This window comes from Zootoca vivipara, chromosome 13, assembly GCF_965207765.1.
Source record: "Zootoca vivipara chromosome 13, rZooViv2.hap1.1, whole genome shotgun sequence".
Classification (NCBI taxonomy): domain Eukaryota; kingdom Metazoa; phylum Chordata; class Lepidosauria; order Squamata; family Lacertidae; genus Zootoca; species Zootoca vivipara.
In genome coordinates this window covers 43,875,834-43,893,824 of record NC_142596.1, presented here as the reverse complement: position 1 = coordinate 43,893,824, position 17,991 = coordinate 43,875,834, and the positions used below count along the sequence as shown (strand labels likewise).

The following is a 17,991-nucleotide window of genomic DNA, read 5'->3' as shown; positions in this document are numbered from 1 at the left end:
GTCATTTTGTACCAAGAGGCAGCTTGGTGTAGTGGTTAAGGTCCAACCTTTCTTCAACTTGGGTCTCTAGATGTTGCTGGACAACAGCTCCCATCATTCCTAGCCAGCATGGGAATAGTAGTTGAAGAACATCTGAGAACCCAAGCTTGAGAAAAACTGGGTTAGACTGGACCAGAACCAGGGAGAACAGGATTCATAATCCCACTGAGCCATGAAGCTCCCTAGGAGACCTTGAACCGGTCACTCGCTCTCAGCCTAACCTACCTCACAGGGTTGTTACGAGGGTGAAATGGGATGGGAGGAAACTATGTACATTACAGTACCACCATTTCATATTTATATGCCACCAAAGCGCCTCACCGCTAAAACAGAAACGTGGAATGCAATCATTTAAAAATAAAATAAATGTATACTATCACCTTCCGCTCTGTGGACGAAAGGCGGGATTATAAATTAAGAAGCCGACGGACACGGGCTGTGCTTTTTCTTTTTCTTTTTCTACATCCCACTGCCCTTTAACGCCAGCCTTCGCTTCTCTTTCGCCTGGGCACCCGGCGTCTTCTTCACACGGGCGTGCCCCACGCGCATCTACCTGCGACACGTGAGGATGGATCTCCGCGCTTCCGAAACCCGCTAGTCCTCAGTAAGGCGCCACAAGGCTCTTCACGTATTCGAATAATTAAAGGAAAAAACCCCAACTCCCTCACTTTCCTCGACGGTTTCATGGTCTCTCTTCTTCTCTCTTTCCCGCAGTTTCCACCTCGACTCCCCTCAGCCATTGTCTTCCCCCCTCCCCTCAGCCATTGTCCCAATCCCACCGTCTTCCTTCTCCGGCGGCTTCTCCTCGCCGCCTCTTTCCCAGCCTCCTCCTGACCCACCCGCAGCCCCTCAGGACCCTCGGCCGACCCTCTGCTCCGCCGCCGCCCTCACCTTGCTGCAGGTCCTGCTGGTCGTACCACGGCTCATCTTCGCGGATCTCGAACTCCTCCACCAAACTGTCGGTTAACATGACGGAGACGGAGACGCCGCCGCCGCCCTCGCCTCCCAACCCGAGTAGCAGCGCCGCCCGCGAGCCCCCGGCACCGACGCCCGCTCCTCGCCGAGCCTCTTTATCCCTTGCCCTCCCGCGCTTCTGCCTCAGCAGAGCGCTCCGCTTTAAACGCGCTTCCGAACTTTCCCGAGCGCTTCCGGACTGCGCCGAACACCCCGCCCGAAGAGGAAAGCGGGGGGGGGGGTCGGAGGGAGAACGCCGAACAAGGAGACGGGCGGCAGTAGCAGAGCAACGTGGCAAGAGGCTGGGGCGGTAGCGATTCAAAACACGGAGTCAGCCGGAGCCCACCCTGAGAAGAGCCAATGGCGGGCCGGCGACGGCGGGCCGTCCGCGGCTCCGCTGGCTTATCGCGTGCGGGCCGCTCTCGGTTTGGCCAATGGGGTGGAAAGGGAGGGGCCAGGCTCCAAGGCGAAGACCCGCCCTCCGAGTATTTCTGAGCGGCCCAAGCGCGAAGGCTTGGTTAGTATTCGCGGGTCGGGGGGGAGGTGGGTAGGGTTGGGGTTGTTGCTACGAGGCGCGCGCGAAGCGGGTTGCTAGGGAGGGCAGGCAGGCAGGCAGGCGGGGTCCGAGCGCGGTGGGCTTGAGGGGGGGGGCGATGCTGTGCACCCTTACCTGCGAGTAAACCGCGTTCACAACAGTGGGGCTTATTGTCGGGTAAGGATTTCGCGTGGTTTTCAGAGCTGTGGGGGAAATGGACGGACGCCTTTGCTTGGGCTCCGGAATAGGGCTCTCTATCAAACACCTCTGAGGAGGAAATAAGCCTTCAACTCCTCTTCCCCCCAAAAGAAACAGCCTGGTCACATCATTATTATATCTTGGGAGAGGACTTACTAAAATTGCATTATAAAATCTTGATATGTGGCGTCCTCCTGTACCTGTTTAGTCGGAAGTAAGTCCCAGGAGGGCTTTACTCCCTCCTAAATTAAGATTTAAGTAAATACATTTAGGGCCTAGTCGTCACAAGGTGGCTCACGCAACAAAATTCTCAAAGCCTGTTAACGAAACAGAAGCTTAAAAACAAGGCCGCAGTAGCTCTGTTTAAAAATGTTCATAGTGGTTTTAAAGCAACTCAGTGCTGGAGCTTCAGAAATCGAAGAAAAACGAGAGTGTTTTATTATCAGAAACAAACAACCTCATGATAAAAATATCAAATAGATTGCTTTCGTTGAAGTAGGCAGATAATGCTGTTTTAGGCAGATTCTCCTAAATTCCTGGGTTTGATAGGTGTTAGAACTTAAGCAATGCTTGGAGTGTTAAAAAGGCTGCCAGACAATGGATTTAGTAATATTAAAATACAGGCCAAACCAGCTTCCAGGTCAGGAAACCACCGGGGAGATTAGCTAAAGACAAAGGAAAGGCAATGGCCATTAGAAATTTAAGAGACACAAGACTGGGCCAGCCAGCAAACAGGCAGAGCCCCACCCAGAACTCTGAAATACTGTAGTTAGCTGAGCCAAAATAGTTGCAGTCTGTAAAGTGTAGCAAGATACAGAAAGGGTGATCCTTGGCTGGTGTCTTTTTAAATCATAGAGTAGAGACCAGAAGGGCCATCCAGTCCAACCCCCTTCCAAGCTACCCATAGGCTGTTGTGGCTATGGGAGAAGCAATAACTTCTCAGAGTGCAATGCTGGGAGGCCTCCATTGCAGGCTCAGGTTGTATATACTGTATGTGAAATAAACCATGTATCATAAAGACACCACAGTCCCTGCTTTTCTTCATTTCCAGACCCTGGAACCCTTGGGATTTTGCACAGTTTGGAGATTGGGGCGGTGTGCAATGATACAATTACTATAATTGCCTTTTGAGAAATGGACTGTTAAGTACTGCTTGTAGATCACAAATAGCTTTTAAGTGACAGAAAGTGAAGAGTAGGCATAGTGAACAGTTCTACGAATGGAGAAAATGGAGTGTCTCTAGGATGGGTATCGGGACCTGTGTTTTTAAATTTATTCATAAACAAACTAGAGTTAGGAGTGAGCAGTGAAGTGACTATGTTTGCTGATAAGGTGTTTGGGGTCTTCCAACAGGCGTCTGCTGGGCCACTGTGAGAAACGATGCTGGACTAGATGGGCCATTGGTCTGATACAGCAGTTCTTATGTTCACTGCTGCTACAATAAATGTTAAGTTTTAAGGTACTGCGAGGCTCATAAAACAACTGTCCCTTTTGTTAGAGACAGCTTGTGAATCAGGGTAGCCATATTAAAGGAGGAGAGAGGGACCTCCTGTATCTGATAATTGAATAGATCGGGAAATCACGGCAGGACAAGCTGCACCTGTCAAGCTTTCCTCTTGTATGCAGCTATTTATGGACAACCTTTGGACCTTCAGGTGTTGTTGGATTACAGTTCCCGTAATTCCTGACCATTGGCTGTGCTGGTTGGGGCTGATAGAGGAACTGGAGTCAGTTTCTGAAGGGCCGCAGTTCCCGCCACCCCTGTATTTAAAGGTTAACGGCAACCTTTTCATTCTGAGGGGGGAGCCACGCCTCCTTTTAGCAGAAACAGCAACAAAAAATTGGCATTTCAAAAGCTGGGGAATGTGCTTGAATCAAACTTTTACTGGATTAGAGGTCACCTTCAGATAATTGCATTCTTCAGTTTTTATATTTAAATTGCTTTTTCCTGATGAAATTATGTGGACTATTCAGGACTTTTCTGCCATATGTAAATAGCTTTAAGTAGAGTTCCTTCAATTTTCCAGTAACATTGGAGGCTTCTGCTATTCATACTTTTAATACAAGCCCTTGTTTTATATAATACAGTCACGTCCAGGTTTCAAGAGACTGAGATCTACTCCCACTATAAAAAAAAAATGGCAGTGAGCTATCAAAGCCTTTTTTTGAGTGGGGTGTGTGTGTGATCTACCGTGATCTGCCATGGATCCCCTGCGATCTACCTGTTGGACATCCCTGATATAATACATACTGTGGCATCATCAGCAGACAGAGTTTGAGTATGATAGTGGAGGTTACAGAGAAAACCTGACTAGTGCTCACTGTTCCTTGTGTTGATTATAATGCCATTCATGCTTACCTAAGGCATCTGTTTAAATGGAGGAATCGATTTACTTTAATCAATGTCATTATATGTCTACTTCATCTGTTGAAGCTAAATATTGATAAAGGTCATCTTTGCCATCTGATTATCTGTTTCTAGATTGCTGTTTCACCATTTTATTCAAGCATTTCTAACAGTTTGTTTTGTGGTTCAGGTGGATTCAGTATCCCAATTTTTGTTCCGGTATCCTAAAAAAAATATATTCTTACTCCATCTTCTCCCCCACCCACTTGCCCCAGTTATGTGGTGGGAGAGGTGTTCCCCTTTTAGTTTTCCCTTCCCTTCCCTTCCTTTCCCTTCCCTGGGTTTTTTTTTTGTTTGTATTTTTTACTGGGAGACATTACTGAAGAGACTACCACCTGAAAGCATTTAAATACACAGCTATGGTATAGAAGGGTTTGATCCTGATCATTTTTCTTGTCAATTGTAACTGGAAGCTGTGAGGACAAAATATTTATCACAGTGTGAGACAAGGATAAATAGATTAGAAAATGCTGCCCTCTTGTGGATCATGTGAAACCACTAATCATACCGTACATAGATTGAAACAAAATAAAAAAATTCCTTCCAGTAGCACCTTAGAGACCAACTAAGTTTATCCTTGGTATGAACTTTCGTGCATGCACACGAAAGCTCATACCAATGATAAACTTAGTTGGTCTCTAAGGTGCTACTGGAAGGAATTTTTTTTATTTTGTTTCGACTACGCGAGACCAACACGGCTACCTACCTGTAACTCATACATAGATTTACCATCTTGATCCATGGAAGGCATTTTGCATTTATGGATATTAACCAGCAAAAATAAAAATAGGGGTGTGTTTTTTACTAGATTGGAGTGTTCATCTTTGTAACTTTCAAATTACTGTATTCAAATTCTGGCAACTGCAGAAAACCAAATAAATGTTAAGCTTAAGATTTTAAAAATACCTATGTATATACAGTATTCCATCATTTTAATTTTGCCTTCTACCTTCCTTCTGCTCACTCCTTGTGTGCAGGCCAAAGTCTGATGTAGTCACACACGTTTCCCATTATATTTACATCCATCTCATGACAAAATTATTCCTAAAGGGCATTTTTTATTTTTTTTATTTTTTTTACAAAAGTGTGGTTAATAGACTCCCTTTCAAAATATGAATCCATATCTAACAGTGACTTCCCTCCTAAAGCTGCATTGGAAATGTTGTGGTAATGCTCACAATTAAATCTGCAAATAAAAATTGAAAACTCTCTTCCATACAGCAGCAGATCACACAAAAATGTTTCAGTTTATTAGGTGCAACTATTCAGTGGAACTCCCTTGAGATATGGTGTCATTGGACATATTTAAGTAGAACAGGGATAGACTGTTTGACTACTGCTATGAGAATTGTTCTCTTAACATCTGGTGGTCCTTGGGTCCTCTATCCATGAAGCAGAGCCATTTGTCTGTGACGCTATAGTTAAACTAAACAAAAGAGCCCTGCTGGATCAGACCAAAGGCCCATTTAGTCCAGCATCTTGTTCTCACAATGGCCAACCAAATGTCTCTAAGAAGCTTCCAAAGAGGACTTGAATGCAGGAGTACTATTCCCAGCACTAGTATTTAGAGACAATGGAGGTAGCACATAGCCTGTAGTTGCCCATAGGCTTATCTGCCATGGATTTGCCTAATTCCCTTTTCAATTCATTTGAGATGAGCAGCGGGCTTGAGGTATATCTGCAAGCTGATTTCCAACCCTAAAATTCTGTTATTCTATGTACAAATGCTTTAGATCAGGCATCCTCAAACTTCGGCCCTCCAGATGTTTTGGACTACAATTCCCATCATCCCTTACCACTGGTCCTGTTAGCTAGGGATCATGGGAGTTGTAGGCCAAAACATCTGGAGGGCCGCAGTTTGGGGATGCCTGCTTTAGATAATCTGCAATTTGCCTTTCTGTTTACTATAATAAAATGTCCAGTCATGTGCCATATACTGTAGTGTTACTTCCAGTATTGTGATTTCGTTGTTTGGTGTTTTTCTCCTCACAGTCCTACAAACGTTGCACAGATATGCAAATGCCACAAAATTATCCAACTATTCATGGGAATGAAACTACAAAAATCTATACAGTATAACACATCTGAGGGCAAAATCTCTTCATTGGAACTGTAACAGCCTGTAACTTTTTATCATATTATTTACCTCCTAGGGGAAGAAAAATAACCGCCGTGGGAAAATGAAGTTTTTTTCAAGGATTCATCCAAATGCCCTTGCATACTCAATGACGACATTAGGTGCTGGGATGATGAACAGCATCTTTAATTTCTATTATGTTAAACTCTTTTTAAACAAATACAAGATATCTGAAGCCGCATTCCATCAAGCACAGGTACAGTCAATGTTAACATTAGTTATTCTGTTGTTTTGGGGTGTTTCCCAGGTCGTTATTTTGAATACAGAATTAGCAGTGCCAGGGCCGGCCCTAGGGCAAGGCTGGATGGTGCGGGCTGCCAAGGGGGTGTCGTGCTGAGCCTGCCAGCCAGCCGCGCTGGGAAACGGGGCGAGGGGGGGCGCCGGAGGGATCGTCGCACCACGGCGCCCGGGTGCCCGATATGCTTAAGACGGCCCTTTTATTTAATTCAGGCAATTTCTATATTGCTTTTCAAGGCCTCCCAAGGCACCCTACAGTAAAAATGTCACAGCAAAACAATGAAACCATTAATAATTAACAGCACAATTGAAATGAATATGTTATTTTAATCAATAAAAACAAACCAGCAGCAGATTAAACCATATACAACACCACTGTCTGCTCCCTCATTGCCAGCTCAGGATACTAGCTATCCAAATTCGACTAAATGAAAAGCTGGTTGGAAAATAAGTTTTATGGCTTTCCTCAAAAAAATCATGGACACTACTGTAATCCATTACTGTTTGTATGGTTATGTGTTAGTTTGTGTTATGTATTCAGTGGTGTGTGCCTCAGAGGTGGCCTCGTCAACCAAGAGTTGTTGATATGCCTTGTTGAGCGTGCACTTAAGGGGAATGACAATTGGGGTCTCCCACCAAGCGTGTGGAACTGGCTCGAGGAGCCCTTGTTCGATGAGGTGATCCAGTTCTGCATCAACCTTAGGCTTCAGGGCGAATGGCGAAACTATTACTGACATTGCCTTGCGACATATGATGAATGTGGTTAATCTATATATGTAAAAATGGTGAAACTGTGGTAACTTTTCTCGGTAACCGCTTGACCGATCCCCCTGAAATTTGGCCACAATTTGGACACAACGATCCATGCCACTTCCCGAGTGTTCGCAGAACCTTGGATGCCTCACATCTCCTACCTGCGCAGGTATAGACCTGCTTTTCCACAAACTAAAACGGCGCCCTCAAGTGGCGTTATTCCCTCAGCTCCTCCTCCTACACCCCCTCCCTCCCCATGGAGTCTACGCCACACCCACAAACCCCGTCTCCGCCACGAGATCCAACACTCCGAACCGTTCCCTCTCACCGTCCTCCGATCCATTCCCTCTCACAATCACACCCTACGGAACGCTACTGTTTTGGGTAATTTTATTTTTATATAGTTATATATGTACCTTTGAAAGATACATACAAATACTTTCAATGTATTTCCTCGTGTACCACTGGTACATTTTCCAGTGGGTTTTCCAGAGTCAAGACACCACCATCGACTTATGCTTTTAACTTGTAATTTTGTTGGCCCACTTATTTTGTTATTCTTATCTTTTGTGGGAATACCTTCAAAATCAAAATAAACAATAACAGAGATAACAGGCATCCTTGTACGGTTCCATTCATAACCCTACACACCCATCAGTTGTTGTACTATATACAATAATATTTGCACGTTGTTCAGTATAGCTTCTATGGCCTTTAGGAAGGTTTCTCCCAGGTCCACTTCCCTCAAAACACTTTTCATAAATAGCCAAGTCATGTTGCCAAACGCTTTCTCCATATCAAATAATATCAATGCTGCCTGTTTTTTGTTATGGACTTCTTAGTATTCTATTATGTTAATTATATTTCTAATATTGTCTTTTAACTGTCTGGCAGGAAGAAAGACTCCTTGGTCCTTATGTATTAGATAGCTCATAATTTTTTTAAGCCTGTTGGCCAATATTGCTGCGAATATTTTATAATCGCAGTTTAGTAATTAAATCGGGGAATTTTTTAAAGGGTTTGTCAAGTTTAGGTATCAAGGTGATATACTGGTAGGCCTCTTTCCAAGTTTCTGGTACTTGTCCTATTTCCAATACTTTATTCATAATGTATTTTCAATGTAAATTAGGGACATGAGAGAGGGTCTTCTTGGTGGCTTCTCCCAGACTTTTAAACTCCCTTCCTAGAAAAGTTAGACTGGGTCTCTCCTTGTTGTTCTGTCAACAGGTGAAGACTTTCCTGTTCCAACATGTTTTTGCATTAAACTGACTGCTTTTAATGAAAGGGCTGGTGCCATGCTGTTTTTATTGTACTTAATTGTACAGTGTGTGAGGGGTTGTCTCTCTGTGTGCAGCATTTGAAACTCTCATTATTCCAGGCACGTTTTGTGATGGAATTTCATTAATATGAGCAGTTTCTGAGCTCTAGGCGCAGTACTGCACCCAAGAGTTCAGATTAAAACTGCCCCTGCTGGAGGGAAAGAAGGACCTTTTTCTGCCTCCCCACTTTCAGCCACTCTGAGGACTGCAGAAGCAACTCTCTCATAAGACTATAACGGGGGGCAGGCAGGGGAAATATGGCTTTTCCCCCTCTTTCTTTTTTTCTTGCAGTCTTAAGATGAGGACTAGACCATGTGAAAAATGAATTTAAGATTTTAGCTGCAGTTCATTCATTTTCACCTTTGTATTCTTGTTACTAAAAAAAGTTCGCCTGGACACTCCATTGCAGTGCCCATAACCGAGGTTTAATGTGCCATTTAGCTCCTAGCTTTCATATCTTAGTTTCTAACACTATCTGTGTCTGTATAGGTGTTTTTCTATGTTTTTAGTTCTTATTTTTATCTATAAGCCACCTTGAGTCCATGTCAAGGAAAAGGTGGGGTATAAATAAATTAATAAGAATAATAAGAATAGTGCTTAGAATCAGTGTTTTTAATTATATGTGCAAATGCAGTAAACAGGATGGCACACACCCACACCCACATCTTGATTTTTGTGGAAGTTCTCCTCAGCAGCTGCCATCAGCAGAGACACTAGAAAATTATTTTCTTAAGCATCCCTAAGCCCCAGTTTCCCATCTCTACTCAACTTAAGAATAAAGCTCATTGGGTGATCTTGGACCGACTGTTATCTCTTAACCTAAATTAGGCTTGTAGTAAAGGCAAAAGGAGTGAGGGATATCCAAGCTTCTTGGATGAAGGTTAAGAGACAAGTAGAATGAGTGCAACGTTTTAAATCGCCCCCTGTTGCGATAGCATTTTCTTTCCTTTACGTTACTAGTGTTGATTTGTCATTTATTTACTGATTTAAAACTTTTTCATTTTATAATTCATGTTATATTTTTATTGATACGATACGTTTTCAGTCGTACAAGCTACTATATGATTTGTGTTGAGCCATGTAAATCGGTGCAAATGTTTGTAAATAAATTGGTGTGTTTTTTTGTGTTTTTTACTCAGGTTGTTTTTATGATCTGGAATGCCATTAACGACCCTCTCTTTGGCTATATTCAAGACAACTCCAAAGTGCCATGCTGCTCCAGGCGCCAGTTTTCCATTTTCTATGGAGCTCCCTTGTATGCTTTGGCCTTTCTTCTTCCTTGGTTTCCTTGGAAACAATATGAAGAAGGTGACTGGCTTAGCGGACTTCATCTTATCGTTGCTTTGTGCGCTTTCGATGGCCTGCTTACGTTCGTCTTGCTAGCACAGTGTGCCCTCTTTGCAGAAATTTCAACTAGTCACGAAAATAGGCTCCAGCTTATTAAGTATAATCAAGTGGCAACCTTGGTTGGCTCCACCAGCATCCTTTTCTGTGGCTTAATTTCAGATAACATGGAGAACTTCACCTATTTTCAAGCATTTGCTGTTCTGGTAGGAGCAGTTGCCACTGCTTGCATGTGCTACACTGGAATGTATAGCACCACTCAGTATGAACACAAAGAAACTCTAATGGAGGGATTTGATGAAAATGCTGAGAGCTCTCTCTCTTGGTCCTCTGTGATTTTGTTGACAAAACAGATCATGACTCAGAAAAACTTTTTGCTTTTTGTGACCATGAACTTCTTTCAAGTCTTCCACTTGGCCTTCTGCAACAATTTCATGATGATCTTTGCAGATAACCTCATCCCTAAGGACGTTCTATCATCATCTATCAGAAGTATCATGTATGGGGCAGGTTTTATTTGTCCTCAGGTAGGCAGAGAAACCTTTTGTTCTTTTCTCTTAAGACGAAAATATGCTGGTTCTCAGCAGATTTATTTGCTTACACTGATTGCCAAGAATAATTATGCATTACCTTGCAGAAAACCTTTATACTGCAAAACTAACCTTTGGTACTACTGATTTGTGCCAAAGGAATTCAACTGATGCACGTACGGTTTGACTAGAGGGGAAGCTGCTTCTCGAGTGTGTGTCTGTATGCTTTTTGGTACTTTTGTAAAAAAAAAAAAGGTTGGTAAAAACCTATAAGAACAAGTATGGGATTAAAAATTGTGAGGGATCACATTTCTGAAAGCCGGTTAAATCTATTTTGTGTTGAACCTGGAGTTCTCAAAAGGTAAGGCTGGCCTCTCGAGGGCAGGGGAATTTAATAACAAATGGCCCCTTTACTATTCATGTTGGAGGGCAACATATTTTACTTACTGATTTCCTTTCATTTTTTCCTATTCAATAGTACTGTTTTTTCCTCCGTTCCTCTCTTCTGCTTTTTTTCCCTCACTCAATTTGGAGATTCCCTATACTTTGAATATGTGAATAGCTTACCTTCCAAGTTCCGGACTGCAGAATCCGGGACCGGCAGCCATTTTACACCGGAGGTTGCGTCGATGTAACTTCCGGTGTTGCTTTGCCCTTCTATGGGCACCCAAAATGGCCGCCGCCGGCTTCAAAAGTCGCTTGTACGCATGTCAGGAAGTGTGCCGACGCAACTTCCGGTGTCGCTTCGCCCATCTATGGGCACCAAAATGGCCGCCACCAACACCGGAAGTCACGTCTATGCACTTCCAGACATGCGTAGATGTGACTTTTGAAGCTGGCGGCGGCCATTTTTGGTGCCCATAGAAGGGCAAATTGAAAAAAAATGGCCGCCGGCAGGAGAAAATAATGGAGAAAAACGGGAGACGAAGTGATACGGGGGACCACCAGGAAAAGGTAAGAAAAAAGGGGTTTTCCCGGGGAAAACGGGAGACTTGGCAGCTATGGAATAGGAGAGCCACATCTATTTCATAGGGAAGGGAGGATAAAATGTGGGACAGCAGTAGTTGGAGAACACCACATGGATGAGGGGGACTTAAGAGACACAAGGGGTTCATGAGCCACATTAAGCTGAGGCGCATAGATGGGCCCTTAGCATGTTATACTGGATACATGAATAAGCTGTTTAGCTAGTACAATAGCTATGTATTTGCAAGTGACATTTTGATGTGGGTTTATAATTATTAAAATCCAGAAAAGGCAACACAGTATGTATATGGCTCGATCTAAAATGCCACTTTATTTTTTATTGCTATTTTCAGAATGCAAATAGAACAACAAGAAAGGAACAGCGTTGGCTCCTATTAACAATTTAAAAATCCACCAGTCCTTTGGACAGTCATTTGTCCAAACAGATATCCAAACAAGATTGGTTGTTATAAGGCATATGTTCAAATGTTGGTGATGTAATGCTGATGATGCCTTTCTGAAGGATAGGATGGTCAGGGTATCCTGTGGTGCTTTCTGGTTAGAAATAATTTACTATATCTTTGACAGGGTTTCAGTACTGTATTAATGGCGCTTAATATTTCTGTTATATTTCAGTGCCTTGTGCTAATCAGTCAAAATTTGTTGAAGAAATTTGGTTACTATAAGGTGGTCTTGTTTTCCTTCTACTTGGAAGCAATAGCTGCCGCTATCATGCTTATTGTAGGTCCAGAACACTACTACTTATTGGCCATTTATCTTACAGCAAACATGTAAGTAACCTTAGTTTTAAGAGCATGGCAATTTTTTTGACCAGGATTCAGAGAGGTCTACTTCACGTGTGGCCCAAGGGTGGGGGGCAGAGCAGATAGGGGAAAGCAAGATGCCCTGAGTAGGCTCTCCATGTATTATGGGTGTGATCAATAGTGGTGGCTTGCTCACATCTGTGCTGTTCTGGGCCCAGGGCAAGCCTTTTGATTCTCCCTCCCCCCCCCCTGCACACCAACCATGGCAGCCATAGGACCTAGCGCCACTGTTTTAATTCCCCCACTATTCTATCATAGCATTGTGAAATTATGAAATGGTAATGCCTGAGCACTGGGGGAGGTAAAAACATATTAAAGGAGCCAAGGTCCTCAAGTAGTGTGGGTTATGGAGGCACCAACACTAGGCCTCATTGCAGAGGTCCTCTTCTGTTAAGTACATGTGGGGGTTTCATTCCTAGCCCCAATGTGTGTTGGTGGAGCATGCATAACCCCATTACACCCCCATTACTCCTTCCAGGTCCAAAATGACCCTCCCGTCAGTGGTCCGTATCAGTTGGACTCCCAAAAATGGTCACTGTCTGTACAAGCACTAATGCCATTAACTAGGAAAATGACTGGCAGTTCTTTGGGGATTCTTTAAGGCAGATTGGGTCACAGATGATTTGGGTTTTTTTTACATTTTTGATAAGTAACGGTGATTGTCCTAAAGTGGAGACTGTTGGGAACCACTCATTCTAGTTTCCCAAATCTGGAATGTATTATTTTATCTACTTACTTATTTAAATGATTCATATGCTGCTTAATTCCCCAAAAATCTCTTAAGTGTTATTAGACAAATGAGACAAGTTAACAGACAGTGAGATCTTTGGGAGGAAAGCCAAGATTAAGTTTTCAACAGAAGTGGACTTTATTCATTAATTTCTAGAATCCTTATTCTTCTGGGTCCTCATATCCTATTTTAAAATTTGTTGTTTTGTTAATGTATTTATGTAGTAGTTTACTATGCAAATATTTTATGGTACTAAAAATATCCAAATTTAATTTTTATTTGTCCAAGGCAATTCAAATCTAAGTCACTTCTCTATTTAGGGTCATTGTTCAAGCTTCTTTCAGTCTGTTTAATTTGCCTTTGGCTGATATTGTTGATGCAGATTTAAAGAAACATAAACGGAGGTAAGCATGGTTTGTTTCCTTTTTATGGTATGCAAACTTTCATTGTAGATAATAAATGTTAAATTGTTTTTCACTTATTATTGGGAAGTCTCAACTTAGCATGTTCGTTATACTACATAGAATTATTGTTGATACATTCTATAACACTTTTCAATGTATGGAGTGCTTTATCCCCCCCCAAAATACCCAAACAATTTGTCAGTGACCTTGAGTTGAGCCATTTGGAGACTGATTTCTCCCAATTTATTAAATTATCCCTATAAATTGCATACAAAAATACATATATTAAGAGAAATTCACATTAAAATGTTGATGGATTTTCATAAGGACTTTTAAACAAAAAAAAAGGCTCAGTTGAAGTATAAAAAATGGAGATTAAGATTGGAAAAATGAGAAACTGAGGAAAGCTGAAGTTTACCGAGTCTTAGTATTACTATTGAAGAACTGAGTATAATATTAATAGTGGTAAATTCCAGCATATATAATGCTTGACTGTGTTTGAATATAACTTTCTGCTGAAATATTCAGTTTGCAATTTAAATAATAACTTGCAGTCTTTTAAAATTATTGCTTAACATTTCAGATCACCACTTTCCTCCATGGTTTTTGGAACAAATGCCTTGTTTACAAAACCAGCCCAGTCTTTAGCCCCTATGCTTGTGGTTACCATACTAAATCAATTTGGTTATGCAAATCTGAATGGGAAGGTTGCTCACCTTGACCCAAGGTAAGTAAGAGACAATTAATTGCCATGGTGATGTTTTAATCTGATGAACCCTTCGGTGTATTTGGCTATTACAGCTTTCTTTTTTTATTCTGAAATTAAATTGTTGGGAATTTGTGTTGTGAAACATGTTATCTGGAAAGTTGCAGTGGTTGAAGGTAATTTTTGTTTTACTATACAGTATTCATAAAGAATTTCTCTTAAGTGCATTGCAGTTTTCACTTGTGCTTCTTGAACATTAAAAGTTCAAGATAAGGCTAGTGAACTTTTCCATGCAATCTGTCTAGTCTGTACTTGGTTAGATCTTCATTTGAATATGGCAACAGTGTTTCCTGTGTTTGCAGCAACGAGATGAACATACCTGACAGATCACATAGGTCCAGTTCACATGACACACAAAACTGCTCTTAAACCGTGGTTTATTGAACAAACCACCCGTAAACCAAAGAGCATTCTGCAGACTTATCAAAGTAACTGGTTTGTGTTGTCATCCTCCGTCCCGCCTAGTTCCAACCCACAACTGTCTCTTCATCTAACACCCTTCAAGCCTTTGTGGCAACTGCTGGCATTTCCTCACCGTGCCACATTTCATTGGCCAGATGTGGTAATCTTTGTGCTGATCTTCTGCAGCTGTCCTCAAGGAACCACTTTCCTCCCTTCCCCAGAAAAAAATGCCTGTATACCTTTGCAGCTTTAAGGGTTTTTTAAAAAAACAATTTTGCAACTGCTGTTTTTATATTCACAACCGACAACCGCTTTTTATTGTACATTTATGCTTTTAGATTTGTAATCAGAACCTGTGTTGGAGCCACCTTATTACTACTTCCCTATCTCTCATAGGTGGTTTGGAAAACTTGCTTTTACTAATGCACACTTAAGTATTTTCATTTGTCAGTTCTAGTGACTGTCAGGAACAGAAGCTCATTTTTAAACCCCTCTCACTCAACACCTGCTCTGTTTCAAAACAGCATTTTATTCACACTCCCATAAACACAGTGCTTGATGTTTTTATTTCAGTGTGTTAAAATGCAAACCTTTTCCATCTCCAAAACTTTTAAAGAATTAATATTTGCTACCTGTGCTTTTCCTTGAAAAGTTGACAAGATTTATTGAAGGTAGTGAATAGATGCCAACTCAGTAACACTTCCCCCCTTGGTAACCTAAGTCCTGTTTATTTGTGTAACTTTGGATTTAAAGTGGTACCTCTGTTTAAGTACACAATTGGTTCCGGAAGTCTGTACTTAACCTGAAGCGTACTTAACCTGAAGCGAACATTCCCATTGAAAGTAATGGAAAGTGGAGTAATCTGTTCCAGACGGTCTGCGGAGTACTTAAACTGAAGCGTACTTAACCCGAAGTATGAGTGTAATTGGCTCTGGAAGTCCGTACTTAACCTGAAGCGACCTTTCCCATTGAAAGTAATGGAAAGTGGATTAATCCGTCCCAGACAGATCCACAGAGTACTTAAACTGAAAGTACTCAAACCGAAGCGTACTTAAACTGAGATATGACTGTATTGTTGTTTTACTTTTTAAAAATCCAAATTAATTTTTTTATATAAAAGCTGACCAAATTTATCTTTCATTCATTTACCAACCAATAACAGTTAATCATCCTGCAGTCGAAACACCTGCAAAGCAATAGTTTAAAGAAGTTGCTTTTAAGTGTTCAACTCTCCAGTTCAGGCTGCTGCTATGAAGGGGGTACAGGGTAGAGTTGGGAAGGGAAGAGGATCCTGCTACTAGACAAAATGTGCTGCAGCAGCAGCAGCTTCAGGAAGTGCACCAGTGAGAGCAGCTGAGTACTCAGGGCAGCTTGTCTAGTCTAGTGTCTCTGTTGCTTGGTGGGTGATGACAAAACAAATTATGCTTAAACCATAATTAAGGTTGTGCCCATGTTTGCAGGTAACACTAAGCCATAATTAAGGCAATAAGCCAACAAACAAACCATTTTTGTGAACAGACTATAGTTCAGACACTGCTGGGTTCAGATGTACAGCTAAGGCATGGTTTGTTAACTAAGGTTTATTTAAACCCTGGTTTAACATATTGTGCAAATAGGGTCATAAAGTAATAACTTTTTCTCTCTTTTTGTAAACCGCTTTGCTGAAGCAGCCCTCAGTTGCATCAGCCTCAGACGTCCACAGGACACCATACAGCCTCTGAAATATTGTTAAAATGAACAAGACCATTCACAACATGTGCTAGTTTTCAGGCCCCTTCTGGTTCCCCAACAAATACGTAACAGAATGGCAAAATGCTTCTGTAAAACAGGGTGTCAGTGGCATTGTTCAATAAATTTGCATTCAACACCATTGATTTCTCAAAATCAGATAAAACAAGTTTAATTTGTATAGTATTGGTATTCCACTTAATTTATGTATACAAATGGGATGGATTATTTCCTCATTTGAATTAAGGAAGCATGATCTTGTTGAAGTGCTGTAACACAACTCTGATAAATATATACTGCAATGAGTTTTGTTTTGTAGTGATTGTTGAAAGAGCAATTTTTTAAAAAACCTCACTTCTCTTCCAGTTTGTTTCTAGGTCTCCATGATGCCATGTTCTACATGATCTGCCTGGTTCCTCTTTGCATTGCACTTATACAGGTTCTGACGTGGACACCCTTTTCCATTCAGAATAGCCACCTTACACTTTGACATTGAATTGTAAATGTGTGGATCGGGAACCCAACTGTTCTGTTCTACATAGAGGTCAGCTGAACAAGAACATTGGACTTCCTTGATTCAGGGGCATCATCTGCAGCCTGAGCCAGTAAATGCTTCTCTGTTTTATCTGTAAATCCTGTGTGTGCCTTATCATCATGCCATATCTCTCTCTAGTTCAACTGTACGCAAGTTAGAGATATCAAATAGACTTACTGAGTACACCAAAATGCCACTACCTCACATGGACGCCTAAGAGATAAATGCATAATGGTATGGTGTGATTCTGTGAACAATAAACTTGACACTCTTTTTAGAAGAACTAAGGGCCCGTGATAAATCATAAGAAGCTGCATTTGAGCACCCTCTCTCATAAAATGTGAAATGCTACCTCTTTGCTGTAAGCAAAACAAGGTCACCCCCCCCCCCAGGGAATATTGGAAAATGTATGTTAGATTTCTCCCCCTAACTCGGGCATCCCCAAACTTTGGCCCTCCAGATGTTTTGGACTACAAATCCCATCTTCCCTGACCACTGGTCCTGCTAGCTAGGAATCATGGGAGTTGTAGGCCAAAACATCTGGAGTGCCACAGTTTGGGGATGCCTGCCCCAACTGGTATTTGGTCTGCAAAACACAACATGGTTTCCCTATGTGGGACACCTTAGCTCTGCAGGGGTTGGAAAGAAGAGCAATGACAGCATTGGAGCACATTGGATAAATTTGTACAGACTGTTCGGTAAAGAAAGCTTTGGCAGTATTTAGAGGAGGGGGGAGGCATGCATATCTGCGCTGTGGAGAGAACATGAACTGGTGTTTATGTTTACATACTCATGACTACATGAGTAGTGCTGCAGATTGTCATTGGCAACGGAAAAGGGAGAGGCAGAGGGGGAACAGTATAGTTCATGCAGCATAGTGGGAAACCCAATTAATCCACATGGTGGAGATGCAGGTGGCTGCCTGAAGCTTGCACGGAAGCCTGTGGCTTGTGATGGGAAAACTTGATAATGAAAGAAAAAGTCTTTGGGCATCTCCAAAGCATAATAAATGTGATTAAATCAAACTGCTGGGTTTATGGTATTGTGGGAAAAATAAATTTACTGGGTGGCAGGCTCGTTAGCTTTGGATTTCTTGGCTGCTTGATGCCATGCAAATAGGGATAATCATATGTAAAACTGTACTATAGCCCTTGGAACTTGCATTAAAATACACTATTTGAAA

The 17,991-nt window shown here is 41.9% G+C and overlaps 2 protein-coding genes across 5 annotated transcripts in view; one reads left to right on the top strand and one right to left on the bottom strand.

Moving 5' to 3' along the window:
* CDR2 (cerebellar degeneration related protein 2) overlaps window positions 1-1,231 on the bottom strand; it is a 15,879-nt gene extending 14,648 nt beyond the window's left edge. The window contains exon 1 of the mRNA XM_035132087.3: window positions 931-1,231. Coding sequence (XP_034987978.2) covers window positions 931-1,009 — 79 coding nt within the window. The 5' untranslated portion in view covers window positions 1,010-1,231. The remainder of the gene's footprint in view (window positions 1-930) is intronic.
* Window positions 1,231-17,991, top strand: LOC118093170 (solute carrier family 68 member 1). Of its 4 annotated transcripts, none has more exons than XM_035132060.3 (7): window positions 1,231-1,510; window positions 6,287-6,466; window positions 9,719-10,450; window positions 12,056-12,210; window positions 13,294-13,377; window positions 13,961-14,104; window positions 16,640-17,991. In XM_035132060.3, exons 2-7 carry the CDS (start codon window positions 6,314-6,316, stop codon window positions 16,761-16,763), a joined length of 1,392 nt encoding a protein of 463 aa, XP_034987951.1. In that variant the 5' UTR covers window positions 1,231-1,510; window positions 6,287-6,313; the 3' UTR covers window positions 16,764-17,991. The 4 variants fall into 4 exon arrangements, with proteins under 4 accessions (XP_034987951.1, XP_088512816.1, XP_088512817.1 ...); XM_088656690.1 differs by lacking the exon at window positions 1,231-1,510 and adding an exon at window positions 1,539-1,705; XM_088656691.1 differs by lacking the exon at window positions 1,231-1,510 and adding an exon at window positions 3,079-3,172.